General features: G+C 41.3%; 1 protein-coding gene across 4 annotated transcripts in view; it reads left to right on the forward strand.

Moving 5' to 3' along the window:
* Nucleotides 1–27,569, forward strand: part of klhl29 (kelch-like family member 29) — a 145,283-nt gene that overhangs the window by 54,479 nt on the left and 63,235 nt on the right. For all 4 annotated transcript variants that reach the window (XM_086019341.1, XM_086019339.1, XM_086019342.1 and 1 more), the window contains one exon: nt 24,819–24,957. In XM_086019341.1, coding sequence (XP_085875467.1) covers nt 24,819–24,957 — 139 coding nt within the window. The remainder of the gene's footprint in view (nt 1–24,818; nt 24,958–27,569) is intronic.

Below are 27,569 nucleotides of genomic sequence, written 5' to 3' on the forward strand. Positions count from 1 at the left end.
ATTAAATGGAAGGCACTGCGATGGGATCACTTTGACCCACGGGCCCAGACGCAAACAATAAGTTCTCAGTTTTCATATATTTTGGAAATGTTATAGCGATGTTAACCCTAAAGGTTCTAACTGACTTTTCACAACAAGGGTTTTTTAAAGGTTGGAGGAAGTGGGCACATTAAAAGGCTCAGATAATTTAATGCTTTTGAAACTAAGGGGGCAAACCGTTAAAACTCTAAAGAATACTAGTTGATGATAATATTAATTAAATAAGAGTAGCGTTGCTTGTAAGACATCAGTATTATTGCTGCCTTTTAGATGATGAAAACACACTTCAATTGGCGCACACGAAAAGTCGGACTGTTGTTTTTCTGGCATTTTTTTTTTATGTGATAATGGAATAGATGAAAAAGACAATGCGGGGGTCACACCTTGGTGGAGAACGTTAATATTCATAAGATGATTAATCATCCACATAAATGAGTTGTGTTCCTCAGAAAGAAAAAAAAAAAAAAGACGTGTCCCATGCTGCAGCCAAATATAAAACTAGTGTGGCGACGCAGCTGCTTAACAGCTGAGCTCTCTATTCATGCAAATTCCAGGCAAATAAAAACGCGCGTAACGCCTCGTGTGGAGTTCTTTCGTCCTCTCGCTCCAGAGGTGATAAAGGTACTACAAGGCGCTCTAAAAGCAGCCACATTAGCCGTCCACATGCTGGCTGTGTATAATTAAAAAAATAAAAAATACCAGTAGGCATAGCTAGCTAGCTCGACAGGAAAACTGATAACGGTAGAAAAAAAAAAAACTGTTTACTGTAATGCTACAGTTTTTCTCCTCAAGTGAGTACTACATAGTTCTCAGTCTTTGCATATTTTTTCAGCAATTACCTTCAAACTTGTATAATGTGTTTCGAAAAACAAATCTCAAATCACTGACCTAGTCTTAAAGTTCAGAAATGAAATATTATTTGCCACCACTGGTCGCCTGCAATAACCTGACTTTGCCGCACATGATAGAGAGCTTTCTGGCGACTTTCCGCAGAGATTCCCGCGCATCAGTTCTTTTATTGTATCCGAATGAGGTAATGATGCCGCTGGAGGCCAGATGGACAGACGGACTGGTCGTCATCTTGTCAGAGCGTTGCAGTTGCAAGTTCCAGGCGGCACGCCGGCTATCCCTGTTCGCTTTGTCGGCAGGAGCTCGTCATGTGAAACAAGCGAGGTGCCTTGAGCTGCTAAGTCCCCGAAGGGAATGCAGGATGTTCAAGGAGTTACGGTGGAATAAGAAAGAACACCCTCTTTTTTCCCAAAGCTTATTGAGCTGTCAGGTTGCAGTCCCGGCCGCGGAATATTGATTTTTCCGTCACCTGCGCAAATATGGTCCGAATTGTCACCTTTTTCTTTTTTTCCTTACCTCAGAAACTTCTACAATACACTAAATATGAGATTGTATGTCTTTTGATTGATGATATGGAACATAAAGTATGTACACCATTAGTTGTATAAGAACTGACAACTACTTCATATCTGTGTTGCATGGAATTTGATTTTTATCCACATTTTCCCACAATGTCTTAAAGCCAGTGTCCATTTGCCAATTAGAGATTTTTGCTTTCCTGGACGACTAAAACTGAAGTTTCTCTGACAACGTCTTCAAATCTATGTTTGGCTCCACAATGCTATTTAAAAAGCAATTGTGAGCATATGGATGCAACCTGTTAGGCCGACATCATTAATATAACTCTGAAAGAAATGAGAGGACACAATAAATAACTTGTGTTGTTTCCGCGGGGGACCGGACAGGCCTCATAATGAAGACATAGTGTGTGCGTGCGCGTGTGCGTGCGCGTGACACTGTGTGGCTCTGCCTGCACTTCAGCGCGTTTCATTAAGATAATTGAAACGGGGTCGTTAAGCCAATGAAATGAGGCCCTATATATTTGGGAGTGACTACGAAAAAACAACGCTCGGAAGTCGAGTGAGTATGCGTGTGTGTGTGCTCCTGGGGGAGGTGTGCATCACCGTCAAGTATGCCTTCGTGCTAGCATTAAGTGCAATAACAACTGTAGTGTCCTGATAGCGCTCTATGAACAACTTGACAATAGCGGCTATTAGGATGCTTTAATTAGCTCTCACCCAGCTTTAAATAACAAGTAAGTACCACCCACCCCCCCACACTACACGCACACACACACACACACAATACTCACACGTACGCTACCAATGAGTGGGCCCTCATTAAGGTGTTCTCGATGTAGTCTGGGGCTGTTGGAGCTGACGTGTGACAAGGTGCAAACGAGCCCCTGTAGGTCCACGATATGTTTTCAACCTGTAAAACTAACAACAAAAATAGCAGTCGTCATAAAAAAAAAAAAAAAAAATGAAAATACTAGAGAAAGGGACCCCCACCTTTATAGTCCATGTCATGACCTACAGTAGAAAGTCTGACTCCCTGGTTGTTCTCATTTCAAAATCATTTCTCTCATAGGAAATAATGTGAAGGGAAGTCATGTGTTCCAGAGGTTTGTATGGAGGTGCCTTGAGATTTTTCGGGCTTTGACTTGTGAGCGCACATTTGAGCACTGTGTGGTGGCAGGTGACTCAGCTCACTTCATAACAAGCAGAAGTTTGGTACATATCATTCAAAATTATTATTTAGAAAAAGGCTTCTAGCTTTTTATTGCCACTTTGTCAAACTAACCATAAACCAAAAAGAATTACACATGGTGTGTTTAAAGCAACCGCGCCTCTACTAGCTTGATGCTAGCACACGTTGGGAAATGCCGTGGGCTAACAATTAGCATCCATGTGGCAATTTTGTTACCCTGTAAGCAATACCTATCGGAATACAGAAGCCGCAGCAACACATGGAGACCGACAATATGACAATACTCACAGGAACATATTTATCTTCTCCAAAGAACAACTACTACAACTGTGGAAAATCTGAGAGAGGAGCGGAGTCTCCAGTAGTCGGTTGGCTCCATTTCCATGGATGGAAATCAAACAAAATGTGCAGTAATTTAATGGTGCTGTTTTCAGTTGGTCATCGTCATGCAACACAGATGTGAAGCAGCCACCAGAAACAGACTCATACAAATTTAAAGCTACAGAAATAAACGGGGGGAGGGGGGGGCGGGTTGATGTAGTGATGGTCATGGTCCTGGAGTGGAGTGTGCAAATTCGCTTTATAAATTCTCTTTATAAGTTATAAATGTCTCCTCGGCCTTAGATTTAAGACGGCAACAAAAACCACACACACACACACACACACACACTCACACACACAAGACAATGTGATTTTAACCTCCCTCGGCTGCACCTCACAGTCATCCGATTACGTCGTAGTGGGAAATAACAGTCAACGCGTTGGAGGAGCGGAGCGACGCGCCGCCTCGCAATTAGCCGGCAAATTGAAGCTAATAGTTTGGCGAGTTGAGAAGCAACACTTTGCAAAAGTAATTGCACAAGTAATTAGCATTTAGATGATGAGGGTTCAGAAATCCTTCCGCAGGCATTGTGTAGCGTTTGATTTAATTGATTTAATCTTATATATTGATCTGTGTGTGAAAGAAAATCCAACCGTGTTAACATGTAATTCGGTTTTTTTTTTTCGTTTTTTTTTTATGCGTTTAAACTCGCTAGGACCTTTAACTTTATTCCTGAGCATAGTAGAAGAATAAATTGAATTAACTGTGAGGGGGGAAGGGGTGGTGGTAAGAGAGAGAACAAAATCATACAAACAAAAGGAAAGAGAAAACAAAAACAGTTTGTCTCTTGATTTGTGACCTGCAAAATGAGACGTGTTAAATGACGCCGCTGGGCAAGTTTGAAAGTTTTCTTTGGGCAATCTGATCATCACACAAAGTGGAAGACCACACACCCATTTTACTTTTCTTAATCCCCACAAAAAAAAAAAAACAGACAAACACAGCCCTTTTAAATTTGCCACCTCAGAAGTGCACAGATAATTAATAATTCATTGCTCTCATCTCGTGCCTGTGAACATTTTGCACGCTCCTCCTTTGACTTTTTTTTCTTTTTTTTTATTTTTTTTAACACATTTGCACCCCAAATGAGGAAAAACAAGAGCAAGGTGGCTGAGGGGAGAATAAAGGCCCACTTTTATCTAAAACAACAAAGTGTTTAATTCTGCCGTGCGTCACGCTTAACTGATTCATCAGCACGAGAAGAGGAAGAACAGCATTTTTCCATCAAGACTTAATCGGAGAGCAGACCCGTTAAAGTCGCGATAAGTGATTGTTGTGTTTGGGCAGCCTGTCGTTTGCTTGTCTCGTTCTGATCCTCATCTCTGTTTGTCTCTTCAAATATTGACGCCTGGTCACATTGAGTGTGCAGAAGTGTTTTCTAGCTCTGCATTTTCTATATGGGGGAAAAAAAACCCGAAAAAAACACCACGTTTACTCTCTTACTTGATGAAGGAAAATATCTTCTGTTTATTTCATACATAACCTTCCAAATGAAATGATTGCGGCAAGAATAAGAATGATAAAATAAAAATGGATTCAGAGAAGAATACATACACAAATAATGATACAATTGTGAAAGTTTTTTCATCATACAATGTGTACCAGAGCGTAGTAGAATGCGGCGCTCTGTATGGTGCCATGCCCGTAAATCGTCACGCGCCGTGACCGAATGCGACGGAATACCATACGCCCTAGCTTGCCGCGGCAATCGCAGAAAAACGGCACAAATCGTGTCCCAAATGCGGCAGGACGTGAAACAGCTTGCTGTCCGTCACAGTTTTGACACACCCTATGACATCAGAATTAGTTGCGTTAACCCGATTTTACTTCGATTTCTTATCCCAACAGTCGCCGCCGCGGCCATTTTTGGGACTCCCTCAAATGTTGCCGGGCTTTCATGGCCATCACGGGCTGTCGTGTTCGCCCAATCCCGCCTCGCTGCGCTTTCTCGTGACCATCCCATTTTGTCCATGGTTTGCTTGACGAAAATCAAATAAGATATTTAGGCACATTAACAAATGCATTAAACAAATAATAACGCTTTTTTTTTTTTTTTTAAAGCTCCCTAAGTGTCAAGTGTTGACCTTAGTGGGTAGACTTAAAAGTGCTCGTTAATAAATAATGCATCGGCAACGAGACGCCAATGAGAGTGAATCTGTCTCGTGTCAGCGCTGTAAAGATTCACCACAGCTAACCCGGGAGGACAGTGTCCACACCCACACACGCACGCACGCACAATAGTGCGGTTACAGCGGTGTGGCAAAGCATGAAGCTCCTAATCAGAGAAAAAAAAAAAGTGAGTTTGCAGTCATTTGTTCGGCCAGAGTTAAGGTCAGACCACAAAAGGCTGATTGAGTCTCACCCTATTAGAATCTGCATTTAAAAGCTGATCTATTATTTATGGGTGTAATACTAAAATGACTGGCTGGATATCCCCCCCACACCTGAGCCACACGGCCCCCAAAGCAACTAACGCACACAGCACCCACAACGGAATCAATGGAATAATAATAATAATAATAATAATAATAATAATGAGAAATGGCTTGGTCGCCCCTGTGAATATTTTGCAGTGGTATGATTTAAAAAAATTAGAATAATAAGTACAGTGCGCTTTCCTGGCTGCGTTTCAAACTGGAGTGCATGTTAAATGAACAGAATAAAATTAGACTCATGTGTGCACCCATTGGAAAAATTGGCCAGAATTCATTGCAAGCAACCCGTTTGATCAGCCAAAAGAGTTGTACCTTTCAAAAAATGAAGTTAAATTATTTATAAGGAGTGTGAACTAGCGCATGTAGTTTGACTTTCCAGTCAGAACATTTGATTGGGTGCAGATTTGTAAACACAGGGTAGCTTAGCCTCTGGCTAGCGCACAACAATGACCTTATTCAAAACAAGTTTTTTTTTTTTTTTTGTATCTCTTTGCCTCTTTCTGAGATGTACTTTATTCCTCCCGATACCAAACGTGCATTGAAATTTTATCTAGGGCGTTTTTTTTTTCCCCCAGCATGAAGTCATTCCCTGCCTTGGACTATTATACACCAATGTATATATTTGTCAAGTATGGTTTTCAATGGGTAGCAGTGGATGAGGGTCTCGCCGAGCTTGTCCTTGAATTTTTTTTTTTTTTTTTAACCACTGTGATAACAAACAAATCGTTGTCGATGGCGGTGTTGCATCGCTTTGAATTTGGGATCAGCACAGCTTTTGAGTAGAAGATTATAATCAGGCAGTGAATCCCAACTTGTCACTTCAACTAAGAGGGAGTGCAATGCCGGCACGGAAGTTGGACAAGTTTAGGCACCTCACATTTTAACAGAGTTTAAATACGGTATGTATGTTGTATGCGTGTCAAGAAGTTATTTGAAAGTGTGTGCCAAAAAGGCTTTTATCAATATATGGCTATTCTTAGTTGTAGATCGGTACAGTAATACATTTTGCCATCAAAAATTCTTTCTCGGTCTTGTTTTTGTTTCATAGTTTGAAAAATATTAATGTCAGTCTTGTTCTGCTTGACGTTACTTTTCACAAAAGGCACATTTTCTCTGCTTTTTGGTCTGAAACTCGGATTTTTGGTGAAACCAACCCATGTTCTTGTGCTTATTACAAAAGAACAGAAACAACTTTTATGGTGGAAGAAGAGAATCTACTTTTTTCTTTTGGGTTTGGGTTCGGTGCGTCTCTCGTCAAAAAAACTATTCCGTGGGTCTTAATATTCTTAATAATGTTCTAAGTCAGCTAGCTATATGAGAAACTCGTGTGAAAAACAGCTTGCAGCGAATGAGTTGACTTGCATCTACTTGCACAGAATTGGCATTTTGTTTTTCCTTCACAGATAATCTAATTAGTGCTTCTTGGAGAAAAGACGTCAAAATGTACATAAACATCATCTTTGATAAATGAACATTCTACAATTTCAACAATTAAAACATAGAATGATCCGTGAAACTGCAATGATTGGCCGGTTTCATGTCTGATGCTTGTTCTTGTAGTCTTTTCTCATTTAGAGCTGTGCAGCTGAATCAAGGCGACCTCAGCAAAATGTTTTCTGCTTGGAAACGGATTGATTTTAATCCTATTGCAAATGGGTGTGGAATTTACCATGCCCATGAGAAACAGCGGTTCACTGTAGCCAAATTTGCATTGCTGAGACAAACATGCTAACCTACAGGATTTTTTTTCCCCAGGAAAGTTAATTGCTTCATCATTCAGTTTCCTTGTACTTTCAAGGCGGCAAGACTCGGAGCTGACAACAGCTGTCTTTGCTAATTCTCTTCATTAGCACTTTGCAAACCCTTCGCAGTCGCTCGGCGGCCTCCGGAGAACGAGCCAATTATAAACGGCGGAGGGGAAAAAAAAATTGGGCAAAGTATCATTTTCACCTTTGACAAGAGGCCACGCACGCACGCACGCACGCACGCACGCGCGCGTGAGTGGCGGGGCGAGGCGCCGCCGGTGACGGATGACGGCGACAAATCCAAGACGACAGCCACTTGGAGCTGTCGGCGGATGGACGGCGCCGATCCTTCTCGACGCGCTCGCCCTGTCTGACAAGCTCGCCGCTCTCCTCCTGCGCTGACAGACCTGAGGAGGGCTCGAGTAGAATGACCCCCGAGAAGTCAACAAAAAACACCTGAGCTACTATTGAATGAATCGGTACGATCGATTGATGATTCCATACAGCCCCGAGCCCTTTTCACACTGCACTTAGCAGGATGCAGCGGCTGCATCGACGAACCCGTTCATTGTGTGTGTAGTGGGGCGGGCACCACGGAATCGAGGATCGCTGGTCGGCGCAGGCAAGGCGCCTCAACTTAACAAAACAAAAAATGCTCTATTCGAGAGTTGCGTCGCCATGACGTCAGGCAAGCGCCTCCAATAGCAGAGGAGCTGGATGGTGGCCTGGAATATACTTTACCGGCTTTACAGTCTTGCTGGAACTGTAGCCCATGAAGGAGATTTAACTCTCCCAAATCCCACCGAGCCATTAGGAAAGGATGCACCATTCCCTTTTTTGTCTGCTGCTGGTCTCTTTCAAATATGGGGCACGCTGGGAAGCAAGGGCGCCGTTGCCGTTCCACGCTGCTGCACGACCCTTTCACACTCAGCAAGTCCAGTGTGAAAAGGGCTTTGTTGTGAACTCCTGGCGTCAGCTTAACTCTTGAACCACGAAAGCAAATGATCAGTTTTAAGGTGCCTTCAGATATGAATGACGAGACTTTTCAAGATACCAAATACGATACTTTACCTTGGCGCGCTATATGGTGGCAGGTGACTCACCTCGTTTTGCAACCAGCAGCAGTTTGGCGGATAACTAAAGCAACCACATACTGTAGCCTCCACTACCGGAGTGCTAACACACAATGTGAAACTCCACAGGCGCTCAGGCTAACAATTAGCTTCCATGTGGTGGTGTTATTACACTTTAAACACAACAAGTGCTGCAGCACATGTAGAGATCATCAAATACTAAAAGGCCAATATTCTTTATCTTCTGCAAAGAACGAATAATATTACTGCCATACTAGTAGCCGAGACAGGAGCTGAGTCTCCATCAGTCGTATCTCGAGGCACCACTATATTATGCTTTCTTACGTAGAGGCCCTTATTTTGAAAACTAGCTTAGGCCAGGTTCAATTTGACATATTTTTGGAGTTACCTGCAATAATACAGAGGCCGCACTGCACTGAGCCAAGCCAAGCCTCATTCTCCGTTTTTTCACAGCCCTCAGTCTCTTCTTTCAAACGATCGTCAACTTCTCCTCGAATACAACTGTTTTTTTTTTTTTTTTTTTGCAGTTTCCTGGCATACTAGTGATGACCTAAAATTGCGGCAGGCTATTTTTTCATGGCCCTCAGTCGCTTCCCGAATATCATTTGTCTTTTTAGCTTTGTCAACATTTCTAGACCCTCATTTCCCTCTCTTATCGTTGTTTATCATTTGTCCACTCTGACTGTAGTCTTCAAGTAACAAGCCGGTTTCTTGGTTTTTTTTTTCATTCCCCTCAGTCAACCCTCGGATACAAATTGTCTTTTTACCAACACGCCAAGAAGTAGATACAGGAGCCTCTTGTTCTCCTCTGTTGTCCTCGTTTGTTAGCGTCAATGGAGTTTCAATCCATGCGTTCAACGTGATGCGGTTTTCGCCATTTCCCGCAGTACTGCCGACCTGTGAAGCCTATTATTGCGCGACAAGACACTAGCGTTGACAAAGTCACTGTGACATAAATAGACATGGCGGGGCCGCATCTTGTCTTTCAACCCAGCGTGATATCCAGTGACTGCTTATTAGTTTGAACCGTCGGGCCCGTCAGCTCGGTGCCACGCTCATAAGTGAGCCAGTTTGTTTCCATTCCCGTCCGCATGGGCAAATAACAGACCCTCTCTTGCACCGCCAGCTTTGCCAAATTCTCAAAGTTTGCTATATTTGAAGGGACAAAAGCGGCAACGGCAAAGGTCAGCCGGGACATGGCGGTGATTGTACGGAAACCTCAGCAACATCCCGTCCGGTCACATCCAAGATTGACACACGGCACATAGATAAGGTTCATCTGGTTGAAATTGTCCAAGCGCCCGCCTTTGTCGCCGCTTTCATTTGTTCAATCTTTTTCTTGGCCGTCAATAATTCTTGACGTGTGCGATGATGGCGGGCCATGATAAACATGTCATTGGCTCCTATTTTCTATCGATCGCGTATGCACCGACAACGGTGGCTGGCAGTGCCGATAAGTCGCTCAGGTGATTTCATAAGCTGTACAATAACAATGAAACGGAATTTTCCAAGGTGGGAAATGCAACCTCAGCAACTTAGTTTTCAGTTAATTCAATTGAATTGCTGTGGTAGATCAATTCCTAAAATTTCAAGGATACGTTAATTGGTTTACATTTACGTACGATTGGAAAATGGATAAATATAAAGACAATGGAATTGGTCTTTTTGACAGTTTATTCATTCTTGACAATTCAAAGAGTCTGTTTACATTTACCGCCCAAAAATTAAATGCAAATCAAATTCAATACAATGAAATACTGTTGAATAATATACAATTTTAACAGTTAATACTGAAAGTTCAAAGACCTGTATGCATATACTCAAGATTTTTTCAAAATCATTTAATCAAGTCCAAAAATATATCGTTTTAATAAATTAAAACATACATTTTAATGGCATTTTAAAAATTACCCTTGATTTATTTCAATTTGAAAAATATAATAAAATGGTTCCTTTTGACATAATTCCACGTTTAAAAAAAATGAGCACTTTGAATGCACTTTTATAGATAGATAAAAAGAAATTAAAGTAATACATTCATGCAAAATAACTCGTTCTAAATTGCATTTACAATGGGACACGTTTTAGTACAATGAATATGTAATGCATGATTGAGATCGGACTGTAGACATTTTGTCCTAATCCATTCTTGAGGGCGCGCTGGGATTGGTCACCGAACAGGCAACGGACTCAGCATCTCCGTGATTAACAACCAGCATTCCTTGTTAAACTTTCCATGTGGCCTCCTTAAAGGAAAATGCCTGCTTAATCCCTTTTTCCCCCCTCTCTCTTGCGGCCGTCTGCTTCAAAGCAGATTTGTTTGTCTACAAACATGGCGACGTTCGCATTCTTGAATGGAAAACGATGATTGTGATGCTCGTTGGGAGCCAAATTAAATCAGGTGCAGTCATCAGCGCAGACGAGCCATCTTATGGACGTTGCCTTGAGGAACAGCAGACGTGCTCGGAGGCTGCCAAATAAACCATGAGGATCATGGGGTTTTTTTTTCCCAGGAAGGAAAAAGCTAATCCAAAAAGCAAAACAGGAAATGGCACTTTTTTATTAGTAGTACAATAAGTTTCCCCGTGAGGCTGCTCAAGACTGTCTTCCAACAAATTGACATTTTAGACAACAACTAATAACGCCAACATCCCTGAAGAACTTCCAGGGAAGACACCTCTGCTTCTGCATATTCAAAATGTTACTATCCAAACTTAAAATTAAGAGCTGGGCATTTTACTAGAAATGCGTGCGTTATTCGTCTTTTTTTCCAGACGGGAAAAATAGTACCAATCTATAAGCCGGTCCGCCTCTAATTCTAAACGGCTGTCCGTCGGCGACTAAACTTTCACACTTGACTCACTACCCTAATCCAAATCCAAACCCCAACCCTTAAATAGTCCCCAAACCCTTCAAATTTCCACAGCTTGAAAGACAAATACCACACTTAACTCACCCTAAACTCAAACCCCAAATCATTTTTTAACTTCCTCAAACTATGAATCAACAAAATCAAGACTCAGAAAGGGCTTTTGCTGGGCAAACAGAATTGCAAAAAAAAAAATGCAATTTTTTTTAACCAAAACCGGTTACCCTGATCTTAATCCATACCCTAACTGTTACCCGTACTTTAACACACAACCCGTCACTCTTATCTTTCACCCTAAACCATAAATACCTATTTTAAACCCTAACCCCTAAACCTTGACCTTAACCATACCCAAGTCTCCACCGTCACCCTTTACATGATCCCTAACACTAATGCTTACCCGTAGGCTAAACTTCAAATCCTTAAATTAACCCCCATCCCTAATTCCAAGCTCTATTTGTAAACACCAACCAAACTCATAACCCTAAACTAAATTCCCAACCACCAACCATAATGCCTCAAAACTATAAACCCCGACCATAATCCTTGCCCTAAACCTTTAAACCATAACCCCAACTCTAATGTTACCACCCAAAGTCTAAAAGGCGTCTTAAAGAGTTGCTCTACTCAATTCACCTTCCGGCGTACCGTGACGAATATGCCTAAGAAACGAAGGGCGCACCAGTGAAGTAATTTCTCCCCTGTGGTCGTTCTGTGAAGGATCATCTTCTCAGTAGGAGGATTTGCTGACATTTTCACCATTCAATGCAAATAGCGAGCAGCAAGTCTGGGACGGGATGAGACGGGCGGCGAGAAGCTAATAAATCAAATCCAGGCAGCGGTGTGTGAAGGTGGTTTACTTTTGGGATCCTCCGTGGGGGGGAGGGGGGTGTAAGAAAGTAAGTCAGGAAGGCTGCCTCTGCTTTGTGGATTTATGGAGGACAATCTGGTTGTCGGTTTGAGTTCTCATGCATAAGTGAGCACAACATCAGTCGAATGGCTGAAATGTGAGATAACGAGATTTGCTCAAAGAATTCACAATTCGTCCTTTGAAACTTTGGAAAAGCTCAAGTTTTGGCACAAACCTCGTATTCACCTGGAAGACTAAAACCCTGAACACCAACCCCCAACCCTAAACCTTGACCTGAAACCCTAAATCCAAACCCCCTAAACCTAACTCCTAATTGTAAAACTAATCCCAGACCTTAAACCCTGATCCTGACACTTACCCTAAACCCGAAGCCTCGATGAAATCTCCCCCCACAGGCCCAAACCTTAACCTTACCTCAAAATCCTTTACCTATCTATTACACCCTATCCATAAGCCCTGACCATAACCTCGAAACTTCGAATCCCCAAAATACTGACTGCAAAGCCCTAACCTCAGTCTAATTTCATTATCAAGTCACCTTGAAACAGGTTTGAGGTAAGAAAACAAGCTATTTTGTTAGTGCTCCTTCTCTGTTGACTTCCCTGTTGCGATTGCCCCGGCATGGAGTCTGTGTACCGGATCAATGGCTCAACCAGACACAATGCTAGTTGCGGGGTTTTTTTTGGGGGGGGGGGCGCGCTGCATTGATCGCTGCCGTCGATGCTTCGCTAGTGACACTTAATTGTGTGAGGAGGAAAACTTTTTTTTTCACCCCCCCCCTACTTTTCAATCAATTTCAAATCGGCTTTTGAGAAGAAGAACAACGGTGCGTAGCTTTGGACTGATGATGGAGTGATCCATCACTGCAGCAGAATCAGTGCCAGGTGCTGAAATCCAGCGCAGGGTGATGGTATCCTTTCATAATAAAAAGAGACAGTTCAAAAAAAAAAAAAAAAAGAAATGAAATGAAAAGGGAAATGGTGGTGCTCAGTGGAACAGAAAACTCCACGCTGCCTTGCGGCGTGAATGTGTCTTAATGGAATGCCGGCGGCCGGTATTACACAGAATCTCTATCAGAGCCCATCAAAGCGCGCGATGTATCGCGGCAGAATATCAAGCACGGCCATCTTGATTGTTTACTACGCCGCTCCGCTCGGCTCCCGACACTGGATTTATGTTGGTGTTTTGTGGCTGCAAAACAAATTGAACTCGGGTAGTTGAGAACTTGCAAAAGTCCCAAAGTCAACTTCAGGCAAAATTAGACGCATTACTTGGAAGCGCTCTAGATAGAGTAGGACGGATTTCGGGTCCTACGTGAGAGACATAACCTAAATTTGAACGTGTTTTTTCTAATTTTGTAAGATAAACTTTGCTGGTGTTGCCTTGAGATATCTCTTCAGAAAACGCAAAATCAATCAGCACTATAGAAGAAGTAAGTACTATTTTCTCGCTGTGACCTCTCAGACTAATAAAAGAAACATTTAAACTTATGGGAGATTTCGCGCACTTGTCGTATTACACCAAGCCAAGGCGCACCAATCTCCCCAGTGTGAAGAAGCATGCAGAGAAGGGGCGGATTTGAACGATCAAATTAAAGGATTAAACCATGTATGAAATCCGTGTTTCAGCGGGCTCTCGGTGCGAAGACACTTTGAGGGGGAATATTATGCTTGAACAGATAAAAGAGTTCGGCTTTGGCCCATGTTTAAACCCAATAAAATCCTTCCCCGCTCACTCAGTTAGTGTTGTAATGCTTGTGTTTCACTCAGCATGGATGCAAATGACTGTGCAGATCTTGCCTAAAACTTCCAGAAGGGTGACTGATAATTGCTTTTGCCTGCTGTGTGTTTCCATTGTCATTTCAAGTGAAAACAAAAAAACGTTTTGGGGCTGTTAGAACACCATATGACGACATGTGCATTGACAACGTAATTATAGATAAAGGAAGCAATCATCACTAACTTTAATTTGACACATGACTGCATATCTACTGTATTTTTGTCATTTTTACCAGAGAAACTCCGATGTTCTCCTGAACGTCAAAGGCAATTGCTGCCCAAAAAAAGACCAGCTGTGCGATGAGCTACCGACTCTGTGTGTGTCCACAAAGTTGGAGGGAAAACATTTTACTCATTTGACATTTCTTTGACCTTGACATTTGGCCTTCTGTCAAGTGAAAAAGACATCACGACTGCTCACAATGACCAATCACGGCTCAGATTCAGAAAACAGGTCAGCCGCGATTGGTCGTTGTGAGCAGTTGCGATGTCATTTTCAGTCGACGGAAGACAAAATGGCCGCCCCCGTAGATGGCTAAATACGAGTGCCTTTTGCTGCTGAACTTATATATTCCACAAACGCAAAATGAATCAGAATTCCGTCTTTCAATTAGTGGGCCTGCTGGGAACATATTCTTGAAAAAAATATGTTTGGGTTGACTTCCGCTTTAAGGCTGCTTGATACTCCCGCACGCCACTGCGGCAATGCCGCGCACAGTTTGTCGTTATACTCCCACGCAACGTTTGGCCCAGTCCATTGTGATTTGTCCAAAACACTTAAAATATCAACTATTCTGGTGCTGATTGGTACTTACCATCCAAGATAATTGAATTTGCCGCCCATCGCATTTCGGACTATAGTGATGCTTACCTTGAAATATCTTCTGCCATGTGTATAGACTAACATTAGCATTTGAAGAGCGCACATTGTTCTCAGCCCGCCCGCAGGTGGTTCCAAACCCACAAAACTGGGCTCGTTTTTTTTTTTTTTCCCCACCTGCCCCACACTAAAGACCCACACCTCGCTTCTGCTGGGTTGGACCCCCGACTATGTCGGGCATGCTGGGAGCACCCCGGGGGTCTCGCTGACCGCTTCATCTTGTCGGATAAAAAGCCGCCTCGCAGCGAGCCGGCATTGTTTTAACCCCCCCAGGATGGGAAGCTCAAATGTAGGAATGAAGCCGCCCAGAAAATATTTTGGTCCCCACACTTAAAACAACAGTGAGGAACAGTTTAACCTTAAACTTGCCGCTTTTATGTCATTCCAATGCAACACCAACTTGTTTGAGCGCCTGTCATGACAATGGCGCCTGCTGATTGCCTACTTTGTGTCACGTTGGAAGACCAGCCAGGGTACACTTTGTCACTAATGTTAGCATGCGGCGCTTGTTATGATGAGTAAAAACCATTCAGTTTTAGCCACAAGTATTTAATTAGGGTGGAAATAAGGAAGTACTGTAACATTTTCAAACTAAAATCCAATACGCTAAAATAGACTAAAATATTTGCATTGACCCATAAGACACTTAGCTATTTATTTGTTTCGATCATCTTACAGGTTTGTATTTAATTTCGCCCAAGAATATTTTTTGAGAATAACATATAAATAAAAAATGTTATGAGGATTTAAAAAAAATAAATAAATATTATAGAGTTAAGAAAAGGAAAATTCTATATTTTGGTTTAATCTTTGTTATATCTCTTTAATTATTCAAAATCCAATGCTTAAAAAATATTAACATTTTTTTTAATTTAAAAAGTGGCCAAGCGGGTGTAGCAAGCATTTCAAAATAAAAGTATAAATGAAACAATGGGTTGAGTGTTTAAGGCAACCTCAAAGTTATATTTATAATACCATTTAATAGATTGTGAAAAAATGTAAAGTGAGCTTTAAAAGACATTTTAAATTAAATGCAGATCTAATTTGGGCATTGTGGGTAACAAGGAAGTGATTCAAGAATTTAAAAAATAAAAGTAGACAAAGATGGTTTGAACATTAAGACAGTTGAACTGTTAATACCCGATATTGTTTTCTTATTTGAGTTAACATTTCATTTATTTTTTATATTTTCTAATAATTACATTCAATTGATTATTTAAAATTTTATTTGAATGACACTTTTTACAAACCATTTTTATAATTTGTTTATTATTGTTTTAATAAACAAATAAGAAGCACACATGCGTCGTCCCCAATTAAAGCTTTGTAATAAAAAAATGGCGTACTGACAATTATGTACACTACCTGAGTGCTTCACTTATCGGAGCTTTGTAGCGCAATATGCTATCGCTAGCGCTAAGACGCAGCTAGCCAGCTGTTTCATTGACTTCCAATCCCCCAATCCAAAGTGATGCTAAATGCACTCGTTGCGTTTTGCAGCATTACGCTGCTAATTAGTCAAATTTGTTGCAAAAGAGTCGCTATGGGCGACGCCACTGGCTTGACGGCTCGATTGGACGTCTGTGTTGTTGTTTGCCTCAACCGCTTCGTCTTAATCCCGCTCATGTCGGGTAAACAAAAAGCAGCCACGCTTGATTCAATGTGCTTTGAAGCCACTTCAGAGCGCCGTTTTCAGGCTTTTTGTCAAAGCAGCAGGGGGCTTGTTTGGAGGGCTGGCTGGCTGGACGCCTGCGTGTTGCCAGCCCGGCACAGGCGATGCCGCCGCGACGGGCCGAGAAGTCCTGAGCAAGTCGCGCAATGATTTCGGCCACTTTTCCTGCTTTGTTTGTCACAACACATTGTGCTTGAAAGAGAATTTAGTCTTTTCACAGTTATCACAATATTTAACAAATAACACACTTTTTTTTTGTATTTCTTGTATTTTTTAAAAATATTTTGGTATTTTTTCTTTTCGTTCTATATGTCTTATCCTCTCAAATTAAAATTTTACTATCTAATATTGGATGGATGGATGGATTTATTTTTTATTTTTTTTACAGTTTTTTTCAGCCTCATTTTTTTTAATTTTTAAAAAATATATTTTTCATTTAGGTCTGCAACTGAAAATTATTCTAATAATCACAATCTGTCCATTATTGATTAATCAATTAATTTTTGTTGTTGAAATGTTTTGGTTGAAATCCCCCACCACCCGATGACCTTGTATTTTCTCAAGTTTTTGTGTATTTTTCCACATTCCATGCAGTAAGACAGAAATATATATTTTTTGCTATATTATATGTTAATTTCACTGTCAAGATCCCTTCATTTGAGGATAATTCAATCTGGCTTGTGTACATCTACTCCCTTCATGGATGTTCATCTTTGAGGTGCTGACAGACGGTTGGATTGTTCCCTCCCCAAACACTCAGCAGTCACGGCCCGCCGGAGCCCCCCGTGTCACTCGGTCAGCAGCGGGCGGGGGGGAGGGGGTGTCCGGATGAACTTCTACCATGACATGAAGAAGCCGTCCACAGCTCAATGCAGTCAAGTGCTCTATGCCCTCGGGATGGGGCCCGTTCGCTGCTTGTCTCGCACAAACAAGAACACAAAAGGAAGGCTGCAAGCGCTGCGAGGTCTGAGCACTCGGAGGATATTAGCTCCGCTTTCCCACTCGAGCATGTCGGCAATCTCGCAATTTCAGCGTCCGAGCCTTCGGCGGCGGCGGGCACCCCCCTAGGCTGGAAATCACAGAGCGTATCCGTAGCCGCTCCACGGAGCATCAACGCAATATACGCCCGGCAGACGATAGTGTTATTTTCATGATGTCGGTCTGCCGCGCCGCCCGAGGTCAGCGTTAAGCGCGAGAGGATGTCAGATGCGTATGTTATGATGCTTGGAAACATGGCGCATGGCAACCCAGGTGACAGTAGCAATTAAAAAAAACACTTGTGTGTTTTGTAAAGGTATAATGAAAACCTATTTGATATATGGGGGCACGATGCGATGCCAGGAGGGGCGTGTAATTGCACATCCACTACAGTAGGTGGTACTGGCACTCTCATTGTCAGAGTGTGCCCAGGGAGTATAAACAATGTTAGTAAAGTTAATCAGCAGATGTATATTTTTTTTTATGCATGTTGATTTTTTTGTTTTTCTTTAATGTTAGTAAGGATATATATATATTTTTAGTGTCCATCAAAACAGTGCATACGATCATAATTTTAATCCAAACTCTGATCGGATTAAAGAAATTTTGTCCATTTAAATGTAGCCACTTAGACATCCAAGTGAGATCTTGTATTACTGTTGTGAGTCGTTGTTTAGCTACTTTTAGGCTGTGCCACTCCCATTTTTCATCTGTGGAAAAACATGGTATATATATATATATTTTTTTAACATTTTTGGCATAAGTGTGACTTAACCAAATTGTATTTTTTGAGGAAAACATTTTTAAAAAATGTCTAACATGCACAAGAATAAACACTGATTCTACTGTGGCTAACAGGGTGGCTAATAATCCAACTGGTGTTGTTTGGCTCCTCCATCCGCAGTCGTCCTTCTGCCGCCATCTGCATGTGATGCTTGACCATTTGAAGTTAACATGCTTGACAAAAATGGTGTGGAGTTTTTTTTCCCCTCCCCCCTCTTTGTTTATTCGTGCAAGATATGGAGCAGCATTACGATCCAAATGATTGGACACAGCGCCATGCGGGGACACCCGGAACTAATTGGTTTCACATTCAGGTGACGCCGCGTCGCCATGGAGATGAGCTCGGCAGTGAACGGACTCGTTAATTGTCGCTCACTTTCGAACCTTCCTTGCTTTCTTTTCTCTGTTTGAGAATATATATATATATATATATATATATATATGTATATATATATATGTATGTATGTCAGGAGGCGACGTGGCGTGTCTGTGTGATGGATGTTTCTGGGAGAAGAGCCATTATTCCCATCATCGTCCACATTTCAGCCAAGTCCACCATGTCTGTCTGTGCTTGGCCGAAGGGGAGGGAGAAAAAATAATCCCGCTTGCAAGCAGATGGATTTCATGAATTTCATTTCCCTGCACACTCCTCCTCCTTCCTCATGTGTAGTTAAAAGCTGATGATACCAATGAAGGAAGCGATATAGAGGGCAAGGCAGCCCAGGTCACTGTCCTGGTTTGTCACTATATGTTTTGTTGTATTTTTATTCCTGTAAATTTGTGTATTTCAAACTTCTGTTTGAGTATGTTTCCCGTTTTTTTTCCCTACTGACTGAATTTCTGAGCACAGTTATTTATGCTGTTTTTTTTTATCTGTTTTGTGAGTTATTACATTTCTGGTGTAATGTTTAGCTTTTCCCCGCAAATATATTTGAATTCTTTTTCTTTACTTTATCTTTTTAAAATATTTTTCCCATACTGTTTCTGTTTTTCCTCTTTTAGTTGGCTACATTTCAGTTAATATTTTGTTCCGTTTTTTTTTTGTCTAATATTTTTGTATTTTTCCAGCGTGTTTTTTTTTAACCAATACATTAAATTATTTTATACAATTGTATAATTTTTGGCCCAAATATGTTTAGTAAATATTGCTGTATTTCTCCCTAATATTAGTATTTTTATCTATTTGTGTAGTTTTTCCTAATTAAAAGAATATCTTTTGATCTTTGAATTTCATTGCGCTAGTATTTGAATAGTTTTAGTTAATTATTATTAACTAAATTATACGTCCCCCCCCATTTGTGTTTTTTTTCATTTGATATTTGCATCGTGTAATTCTATTTACATTTTTGTTGAAATGTTTTATTATTTTTTTCCCCTGAATATTTGTGTAGTTTTTCCCCACATTTTAGCCAGGTGTGTCCCACTTTGCTGAAGGCAAGGGGAAAAAAAATAGTGGGAGGTTGCTGTAAAGCAGTGGTCGCAAGCAGATGGACTAGATGAATTTACTTGCATACACTGTCCTCCTCCTCCTCCTTCCTTGCGTGCAATTACAAACGGGTGTTATTTCTATGTAGGGAGCAATATAGAGTCTTGATTAAATTTGTTTACACGCGTCTCCCCTGAGATAGTGGGAAGATTTGTGGAGGTGGTAGTGCATTTTAATGTAAGCAACACCACACAGGTCCGTCGTAGTGGAAGAGACATCGCAAAAAAAAAACCAACAGAGAAACGAAACAAAGTAACCTCTCTTAATAAAGTCCAACCACAAGCATCTTTTAAAAAGAGCAAAAATATATCAGAAATGTAAAAACTGTGGAAAACACCTGGGCCAGGAAACTCTCCTATTCTGTGCTGCTCTGTGATTGGCCAATCTGTGCTTCCAGTGTGACTCTGCACAAAAAAAAAATGTGGGCGTCTAAATACGAATTGAAACACAAAACGCCTCAGCTCTCTTTCCTTCGTATGAATGTTACAGATGACTCAAAGCAATCAAAAATGTGCCACATCCCGTCGATGTGCCTCCTGCGCCACGCGCGTGCTGGGCAGATGGCGACGTGAGGTTATGCTCGGCTCAAAACCGTCGTCGCCTGCCACGGCAAGATGGCGACAGATGTCAGCTGACACAATCACCATCACGATGAGGATGTCACTTGTGTGTGTGGGGGTGTGTGACAACCCGGTGTTGTATGGTGTCTGTGGTGAATCCTCAAACTTATCACTGGATTTTGACGCTATGCTAGGCCCACATCCCATCACGTGGACAATAAAATGTTGTCATTTAGCATCGCCAAGTTGTCTAGTTTATGTGCTTCATTTAATTTGGACAAGTTCCTAAGTCGGAGTTAGCCAAAGTACAAGCCCTGGAAGTAACCCCGGGAATGGCCAAATGTCTGCTTTGATCCAAAGTGGCCGACTTCCTGTTTGTTTGTGGGCATGGGTTCTTCAGCCTTTTTTTTGGTGCGCCCAGTCATGATGGACAAATGCATTCAATTTTGTGTAGTTGAGTGAAACTGGGGTCAGTTGCTTTCGAGTGGGCTGTTAAAAGTACAAAAATATTTAGCTTTTATGTCACTTCCTGTCCACGCAAGCTTGGGCATTTATTGAGAAATATTGATCTTTTCAGGGTATCTATCGTTTGATACACGCCCAAGTTTGGACAAGATTAAATCGACCTTGTGCCGGTGAGGTATCAGGGTTTCCATTATCTTTCCTTAGTCAAGGTTTGATAAAGTACGGGGATGGCCAAATGTCGCTTTGATCCAAAATGGCCGACTTCCTGTTTGTGGGCAAAGGTTCTTGAGACTTTTTTGTGCATCTTGTTATAATAGACGCGATCGCCCAATTTTGTGTCGATTGGTGAAACTCTGGGGTGCTTGAGACTTTTTGAGATATGATAGAAGTGCACAGCAAATTTATTTTCGACTCGTGAAACTGGCACCAGGGCGATGATTTGTTTTCAAACTATGCAGAAGGACATTAAAATACAAAAGCGACCATCAGAACTGATTTGGCAATATCATTGTCTGCATTTGTGTCCATGTTTTTTCCCATGCTGCATTTTATGGAGCAAGTTATTATATATCTAAACATTTACAGTTGCAATATCTTTTTATTGCATTATATTACTTTCTGCCTTGTATACATCTTCTGCCTCATTATATATGCATTTAGGCGTAAACATGGGGATTCTTTTTTTTTTTGTATATGTTCTAATAAGTTGATTGTAGCAATATGTCTGTATGGCCGCATCCTGCTGGGAGCCTTTTTCCAATATTACGCAATATGTTTGCAGCATATTGTGAAATGAGTAACCTCAAAACTGAGGATTATCATTTTTTTTTTTTTTATACAGAACATTAGATGGTGCAGGTTTACCTAATGAAGTATCCTGCTACCCGTGACATAATTACAGTACGGCGTGCCACAGCGCGCACTGCAAACTCAAGTTCCACCCCCTGCCAGAGCCAGTAGTTGCTTTGGCGCAGGCTCGAAAATTATTTATCTGGCTCCCCACCCCCTACCCACCCAGCAGATGCTTTCTGTCCAGTCGGCAGAAAGCATCTGCTGGCCGATGATAATAGGCGACCCACAATTGATGCAACAGGAATCACGTCGCGCAAAATAAAATGGATAGAAAATGTCAGCTGCCATCCCAGAACCTCGTGTTCCTTCGTACTTGTCTGCTTGCACAATGCCTACCGTCTTAATAAATAAATCCTTGCTCCTGTGTGCGTGTGCGCGTGGGTGTGTGCGCGCGCGTGTGTGTGTGTGTGTGTGAATGTGAGTGTTCTGGGAGTATACTTGCACATACACCCAGCAGTATTTACAGTGTGTAGTCATGGCCCAGTCTTGTTTGTATTCCTCCCGATGCATCATCATTTTCTGGTGTCCAATGTTTAGACAGTCCACATGCATGGTTCATATTTTTTCCTCTATATTTACCAGTTCATTGTCTCCATCAAGTGTACGAGTTAGTTTGTGTGCTAGTTATTTAATGTGATGGTTAATTAATTAGATTGTTTGTTAGTTTATTATTTAGCATGATTAGACATGTAAGAGCTGGTGATTTGTCCAAGTTAGTTTTGTTTTGTTTTGTTTTAGTTTGTTGGTTGTTTTTCTTAGTTTGATTGCTATTTTGTTAGTCTGCAAGTTAGGTTATTGATTTTATTAGTGTGGTTAGTTTGTTAGTTTTTTCAAGTTTTTAGCAGGATTACACAAATATAAGAGTAGTAATGAATGGGCTTAGTTAGTTCCGTAGTTGATTAGTTAATTGGTCAGGTAGATAGATCGTTTTTAGTTCATTTTTTCGGGAGGTTAGTTAGCATTTTGCCAGCTAGCTTGTTGCTAAGTTATTATACCTCCCACTTCAGCCACAGGAGTGAACGGTACAGCATGATTTTGGTTCATTCTGTTTAGCTCTTTCCGGGAATAACTTTCTTCGGGCTACCGATTGACTCGAATGGTCTTTTGAAACAGGGGATATAGCGCCACCTTTGGCACGTGGTATAAATGGAGATTTTGCTGGCCAAAGTATGAAGCTGCAACAAATCATGTGTTTGTTTTGGATAAACTCTTATTACTCTTAATGAGGCCATGTTTGTGGATGCGGGCTAAGTAAAAGGATCGAGGATGCCGAGCGTTAATTATGAGTTTTCCTCCGCCACGGAGGGAAACTGAGGATGAGGAGGAAGCTCGCTCATTAAAACGAATAGCAGGGCTGGAAAGAGCATTTCTTCACCTTGGATATGCTCGGGAATCTTGCCTCCTCCCCCCTCGAGTCTCCAGGATGGTGCACTTCTCTGAGTAAAGCGTTTGAGTTGACAGCTTGAAGTGGACAAAAGAAGCTGACAGCTCATCTTCTTGGGCTTCATTCCCTCGCTCCATCACTCCTTTGTCTCTGTTTTTTTTTTTTTTTTTTTTTGGGCGGGTGGGTTCTTTGGCTTCCATCGTACACGCGCACACAGCTGTCAAAGAAGCTCCAGTAGGGATTTATCTCCGAGTGGACACACATTCAACTTGTCTGCCCGTGTGAAACTGAGTTTTCATCCCACAACACAACATTGTTGCAAAGGGTGTTCCCCAGGGTTCCGTTTCGGGTTTACTTCTATTGACAATTTATTTTACGGCTGCTGTCACACTAACACAAGCCGTCTCGTGATCACAAACATACAATTGTTTGAATAATGCTGAAGCAACTTTGGGCACTGAGCCACATGCTGCGTCACCAACTTTAAAAACCTTATCTGCGCTCACGTAAAGGCCCGTTTTGCAACAGCTCATACTTAAACACTTATTCCCACTCTTAGTGCTCCAACTACTTTTATTCATACTCTTAATCCTCCTGGTAGTATGACTCCTACTACTATTACTCCTTCTTTAACACCCCCTATATTTAGCCGCAGTGTTAATGGGTAAACTGTATAATGTTACAGTGGCTGCTAAATATACATTTTTGAAATAAAACCACAGCCTTGCTTTTGATTAACTACTAGACAACTGTATGTTAATGTCATTATGGTGGTACTTGGGGAGCATAATATTTTTCTAGGTGGCACATGGTGTAAAAATTGTAAGAACTTCTGTATTACTATGTTACTACCACCCCTACTACTATACTACTATTTCTATTACAACTATGACTATTACTACTACTGGATGAGTTCTGTATGATAAAGCTGCTTGTGAATGCTGAAGCAAAACTGCGTCGCTGCGGGGTCAGGCGGGATAATGAAATGGAGGGCCAGAGCGCCGCTCTGAGGGGATCCGGGTCTTTTCTATTAACTCCAAGGCCAAGCGGAGGGGAATCCGGATTCAGCTCTGAACCCTTGAAAACCCGCAGCACTCGGCCGAGCCCAGACGGCGAAGCGGCGGGTGAAATCGGGGGAAAAAGATGTCCCGTGGGGTCCGGCGCTGATTGAGCCAGCGTTACATCAGCCTGCGCTCTCATGATAACGTTTTTTTCTTCACAAAACACGATTTTTCCACATAGCAGGTGTGAAAATGAAAATACTTTATTTTGATGGACAAAGCACATCTTCACTTTATCCAGAATTGTTTTTGTTTTGTTTTGTTGTTTTTCACCAGCTGGACAATGACACAGTAACATAGTCGACTACAGGAGTACTCGATCTTTTGGGTTCAGGGACCACTTACAGGGGCTTTTTTTTTTCCCCAGGAGGGTTAGGGTTTTTGCCTGTACCCCTAAATGCTAGCGATCTTAAAATGTATTATTTGTATAGTAATATATGACTATTTTTTAGTAATGTTATATTTAAAAAGGTAACAATATTTTATGTTTTTTCAAAAAAAAAGCTGGAGTCTTTAGGCAGATGTGGCTGAAGGGTTGGTGGTTTGATTCCCAGGTCAGAGTGTCCGCTATCAAAGTGTCTTTGGGCAAGACACTGAACCCTAAATTGCTTGCATTGTAAATGAAAAAACGCTCTCAATTGCTTTTCCTAAGAACAAACAAGTATTTTGGGATCAAAAAGTCAGAACGTTACAAGAATTCCTTTGTATTTTTCCCAACATAATTGTAATATGATAATGAAGTCACAGTTAACTAGGTAAGAAAGTTACTATTGTGAACTTGTAATTCAACGTTCTTCTTGAAATATTTTATTCTGGAAAAGATGCCTTTATTCTTAAAAAAAAATGTATTCTCCAAAAATATGCTTTGAGAACCACCGGTTTAGTAATAAACAGTATTAATGAATTGCTGTTACTATGGTTACAGGTGTCTCCTGGGGACAACCAAAGCTCCGGCCTGCTGCTCACTCCGGGCGTGAGGTGGGGACAGACGCCCATCAATCAGCTCACGCCCTGGGACACAGACGAGCCGCCTAGCAAGCAGCATCGAGATGGCGAGGCCACAGGTAACCCTCCGCGAGCTCAGCCAGTATATCGAGCAACTTTTTATGAACAAAACACAAAACTCTACTTCCTATTTTCGTCCCATGTCCTATATCTTGATATGATTGCAGCTTTTTGTGACCAAATAACTGTACGCGCTACTGTGGCCTTCCAATGTTAATGAGACTCCTCATTGCTACCGCTTGTATTTCGGTAGGTTTGTACTTCGGTTTTATTTCTGCCTGATATGACTCTCAACCAATATTTCAAGCATCGTTTTGTAAACAAAGAGCTCTTGCTCATGCTGTTGCGGCCTGTTAATACTAATAAGGCTTGTCATTACTGGTTTTACTTTGCTAGGTTTCTACTTCCTCTTTTTGGTCCATTGCCACCACCTTGATATCTTTGCCAGATTTTTGTCAATATACTTGTCTATTGTATGACTTGCTAATGTTAATCAGGCTTCTCTGTTGGCCTTGCCCTATATAATGTACACACTTACTTTTACAACATGCTCTCTTTACATGCACTACCGTCCTGCATAATGTACTAACATCTGCTTTCTGTTGCTGCATAAAGCAGCCTAATCGCGCATACCATTATACACAATGTCAAGATCGTACATGCAAAGGAAAACCACCTTGGCGGTCTTAACAGCCCACGTCAAAAGCGCTGTCGACAGTCTAATGTAGTCGTCTGCTATTCATGCCCTTGCCTTGCCTCTCCTTTTCCTTCTCCTCCCCTTTATTTTTTTAAGACTTATTGTAATGAAGCCACCCAGAATGGCTTCGCCTCAGAGCGGTTAATTTCCTTCCCTGACCTGCCGCGACTCACCCAAAATGTCTTTTATGAAACAAGAACACCAGCAGACAGTGGTGTCACAGCAATAAAGGGGGACAACTATTGCATCAACCTCAAATTTGATTGATTGACTGACTGATTGAGAGACATTTTTTGTCTTTATTTAACCTTTATTCATCCGGGTAAGGCAATTGAGAACAGATTCTCATTTGCAATGCCGACCTAGCTGACAGCAGAGTAAAACAAAGCAAATACCAACATGTAGACAACAAATTGTCCATTGTCATCTAGGTACACGGTTGCATAATACATCACATTACTATACATCATAGCACATGGTGAATAAAAGGTTCAAAATTGGCTAAAAAAAAAAAAAAAAGGTGCAGCGCTCACGTGCAGTATCGCTCACTAACTTAAACAACAAGATCAGGATAAATGAGGTGAGTTTTATGATTTGTTGCGCAACGTTGCAGTCGTTTGGGGCAGAAAATGAAAAAGTAGACCAAAAGCAGTGCACACGTTGGGAATCGAGCGGTTAATCAAAGTGTTGGAACGCAGAGAACAGGTGATGGTATGCATGGTGAGCAGAGAGTGAAGATAGGGTGGCGTCTTGCCAGTGAGTGTTTTATTGATGAATTTGTGTGATACAAATGTCAAAGAGTCCATGTCCATGTAGCGTCCATTTCATCAAGTAGTAGTGGATGTAAAGTAATAGTTTGTGTTCAGTTTAATGACAACATAACATATGGTATAAACTGGAGTATATAAATGTTTAAATATCATCCTTTACTAATGTATTATTATGACTCTTTAATTGTATTTAAAAGTACTGTTGTCCCTATTAATTTGATGGAATAAATCAGTAATTTAGTCTTTTTTTTTAACTTTAATATGGCTCTTTGTAAATTCACTTCACACCCACTGAAATATGATCTCGTTTGAATTCAATGATGTAAAACAAAATGCAAATGATTTATTAGAAGATAGTGTCATATGTAAATACACTCATAAAACAGTTAGAGTAAATAGAATGAAAAGTAAAATAAAGAAGAATTTCAATAGAAAAGCACCAAACAGATGTACAGTTAATTGGGCCCAAAGAAATTTGCCGGGGCTTCTTTTTCCTTTAAAGTCTCAGTCATTTGCTGTGTCAGGATAACACATATAGTGGCATTTATGAGCTAACAAACAAGTAAATAATAATTGACAATCCCTTGGAACACTCGGTTGGGATGAACTGGGCAAAAGGCAGGTAGGGATGCAAGGCAGTACCAGTTAGCTGGCTGACTTGTGACTTCTCTATCAGCACCTCCAGCATCATGAATAATGCGAGCGTCTCCTCTTTCTTTCTTTTTTTTTTTTTTTTTTTTTTAAAGCATCGTTTAGACTTTGGCCTTTTGACTCAGCGCTCAGTTATTTTTAGAAGGTGGCAGGCAAGGCCTACTATGGCAGGGAGGCATCATTTAGGTCCAATATGGTTGTGTCTTCCTAGCCCACCCTACACACCGACCGCCTCGGGGTAGGAAATGATTGGCTTTGAGTGTGTGGATAAACACACAGTCCACAGTGGCAAAAAGAAAAGCACTGGCAATATGTTTGCTCTTTGCTAAACTCTCATGATGATGTTGATCTTACACTGGGGTTAATTAAACATAAGGGAGGTTGCGTTATAAGGAAGAAAACATTCTCATATGCAGCCTTGGCTGTCAGTCGTGCAGCAGCCGGACGATTGCTCGCAAGACTGTATTAGAAAATCAGATGAAAAAATGAGCACTATCCAGAATTACATTTAAAGCCTAAAAATATCTTAGAAATAACCCACTATATTGCAATA

Source organism: Filicampus tigris, chromosome 20 (assembly GCF_054856515.1).
Source record: "Filicampus tigris isolate MCC_2025a chromosome 20, RoL_Ftig_1.0, whole genome shotgun sequence".
Taxonomy (NCBI): domain Eukaryota; kingdom Metazoa; phylum Chordata; class Actinopteri; order Syngnathiformes; family Syngnathidae; genus Filicampus; species Filicampus tigris.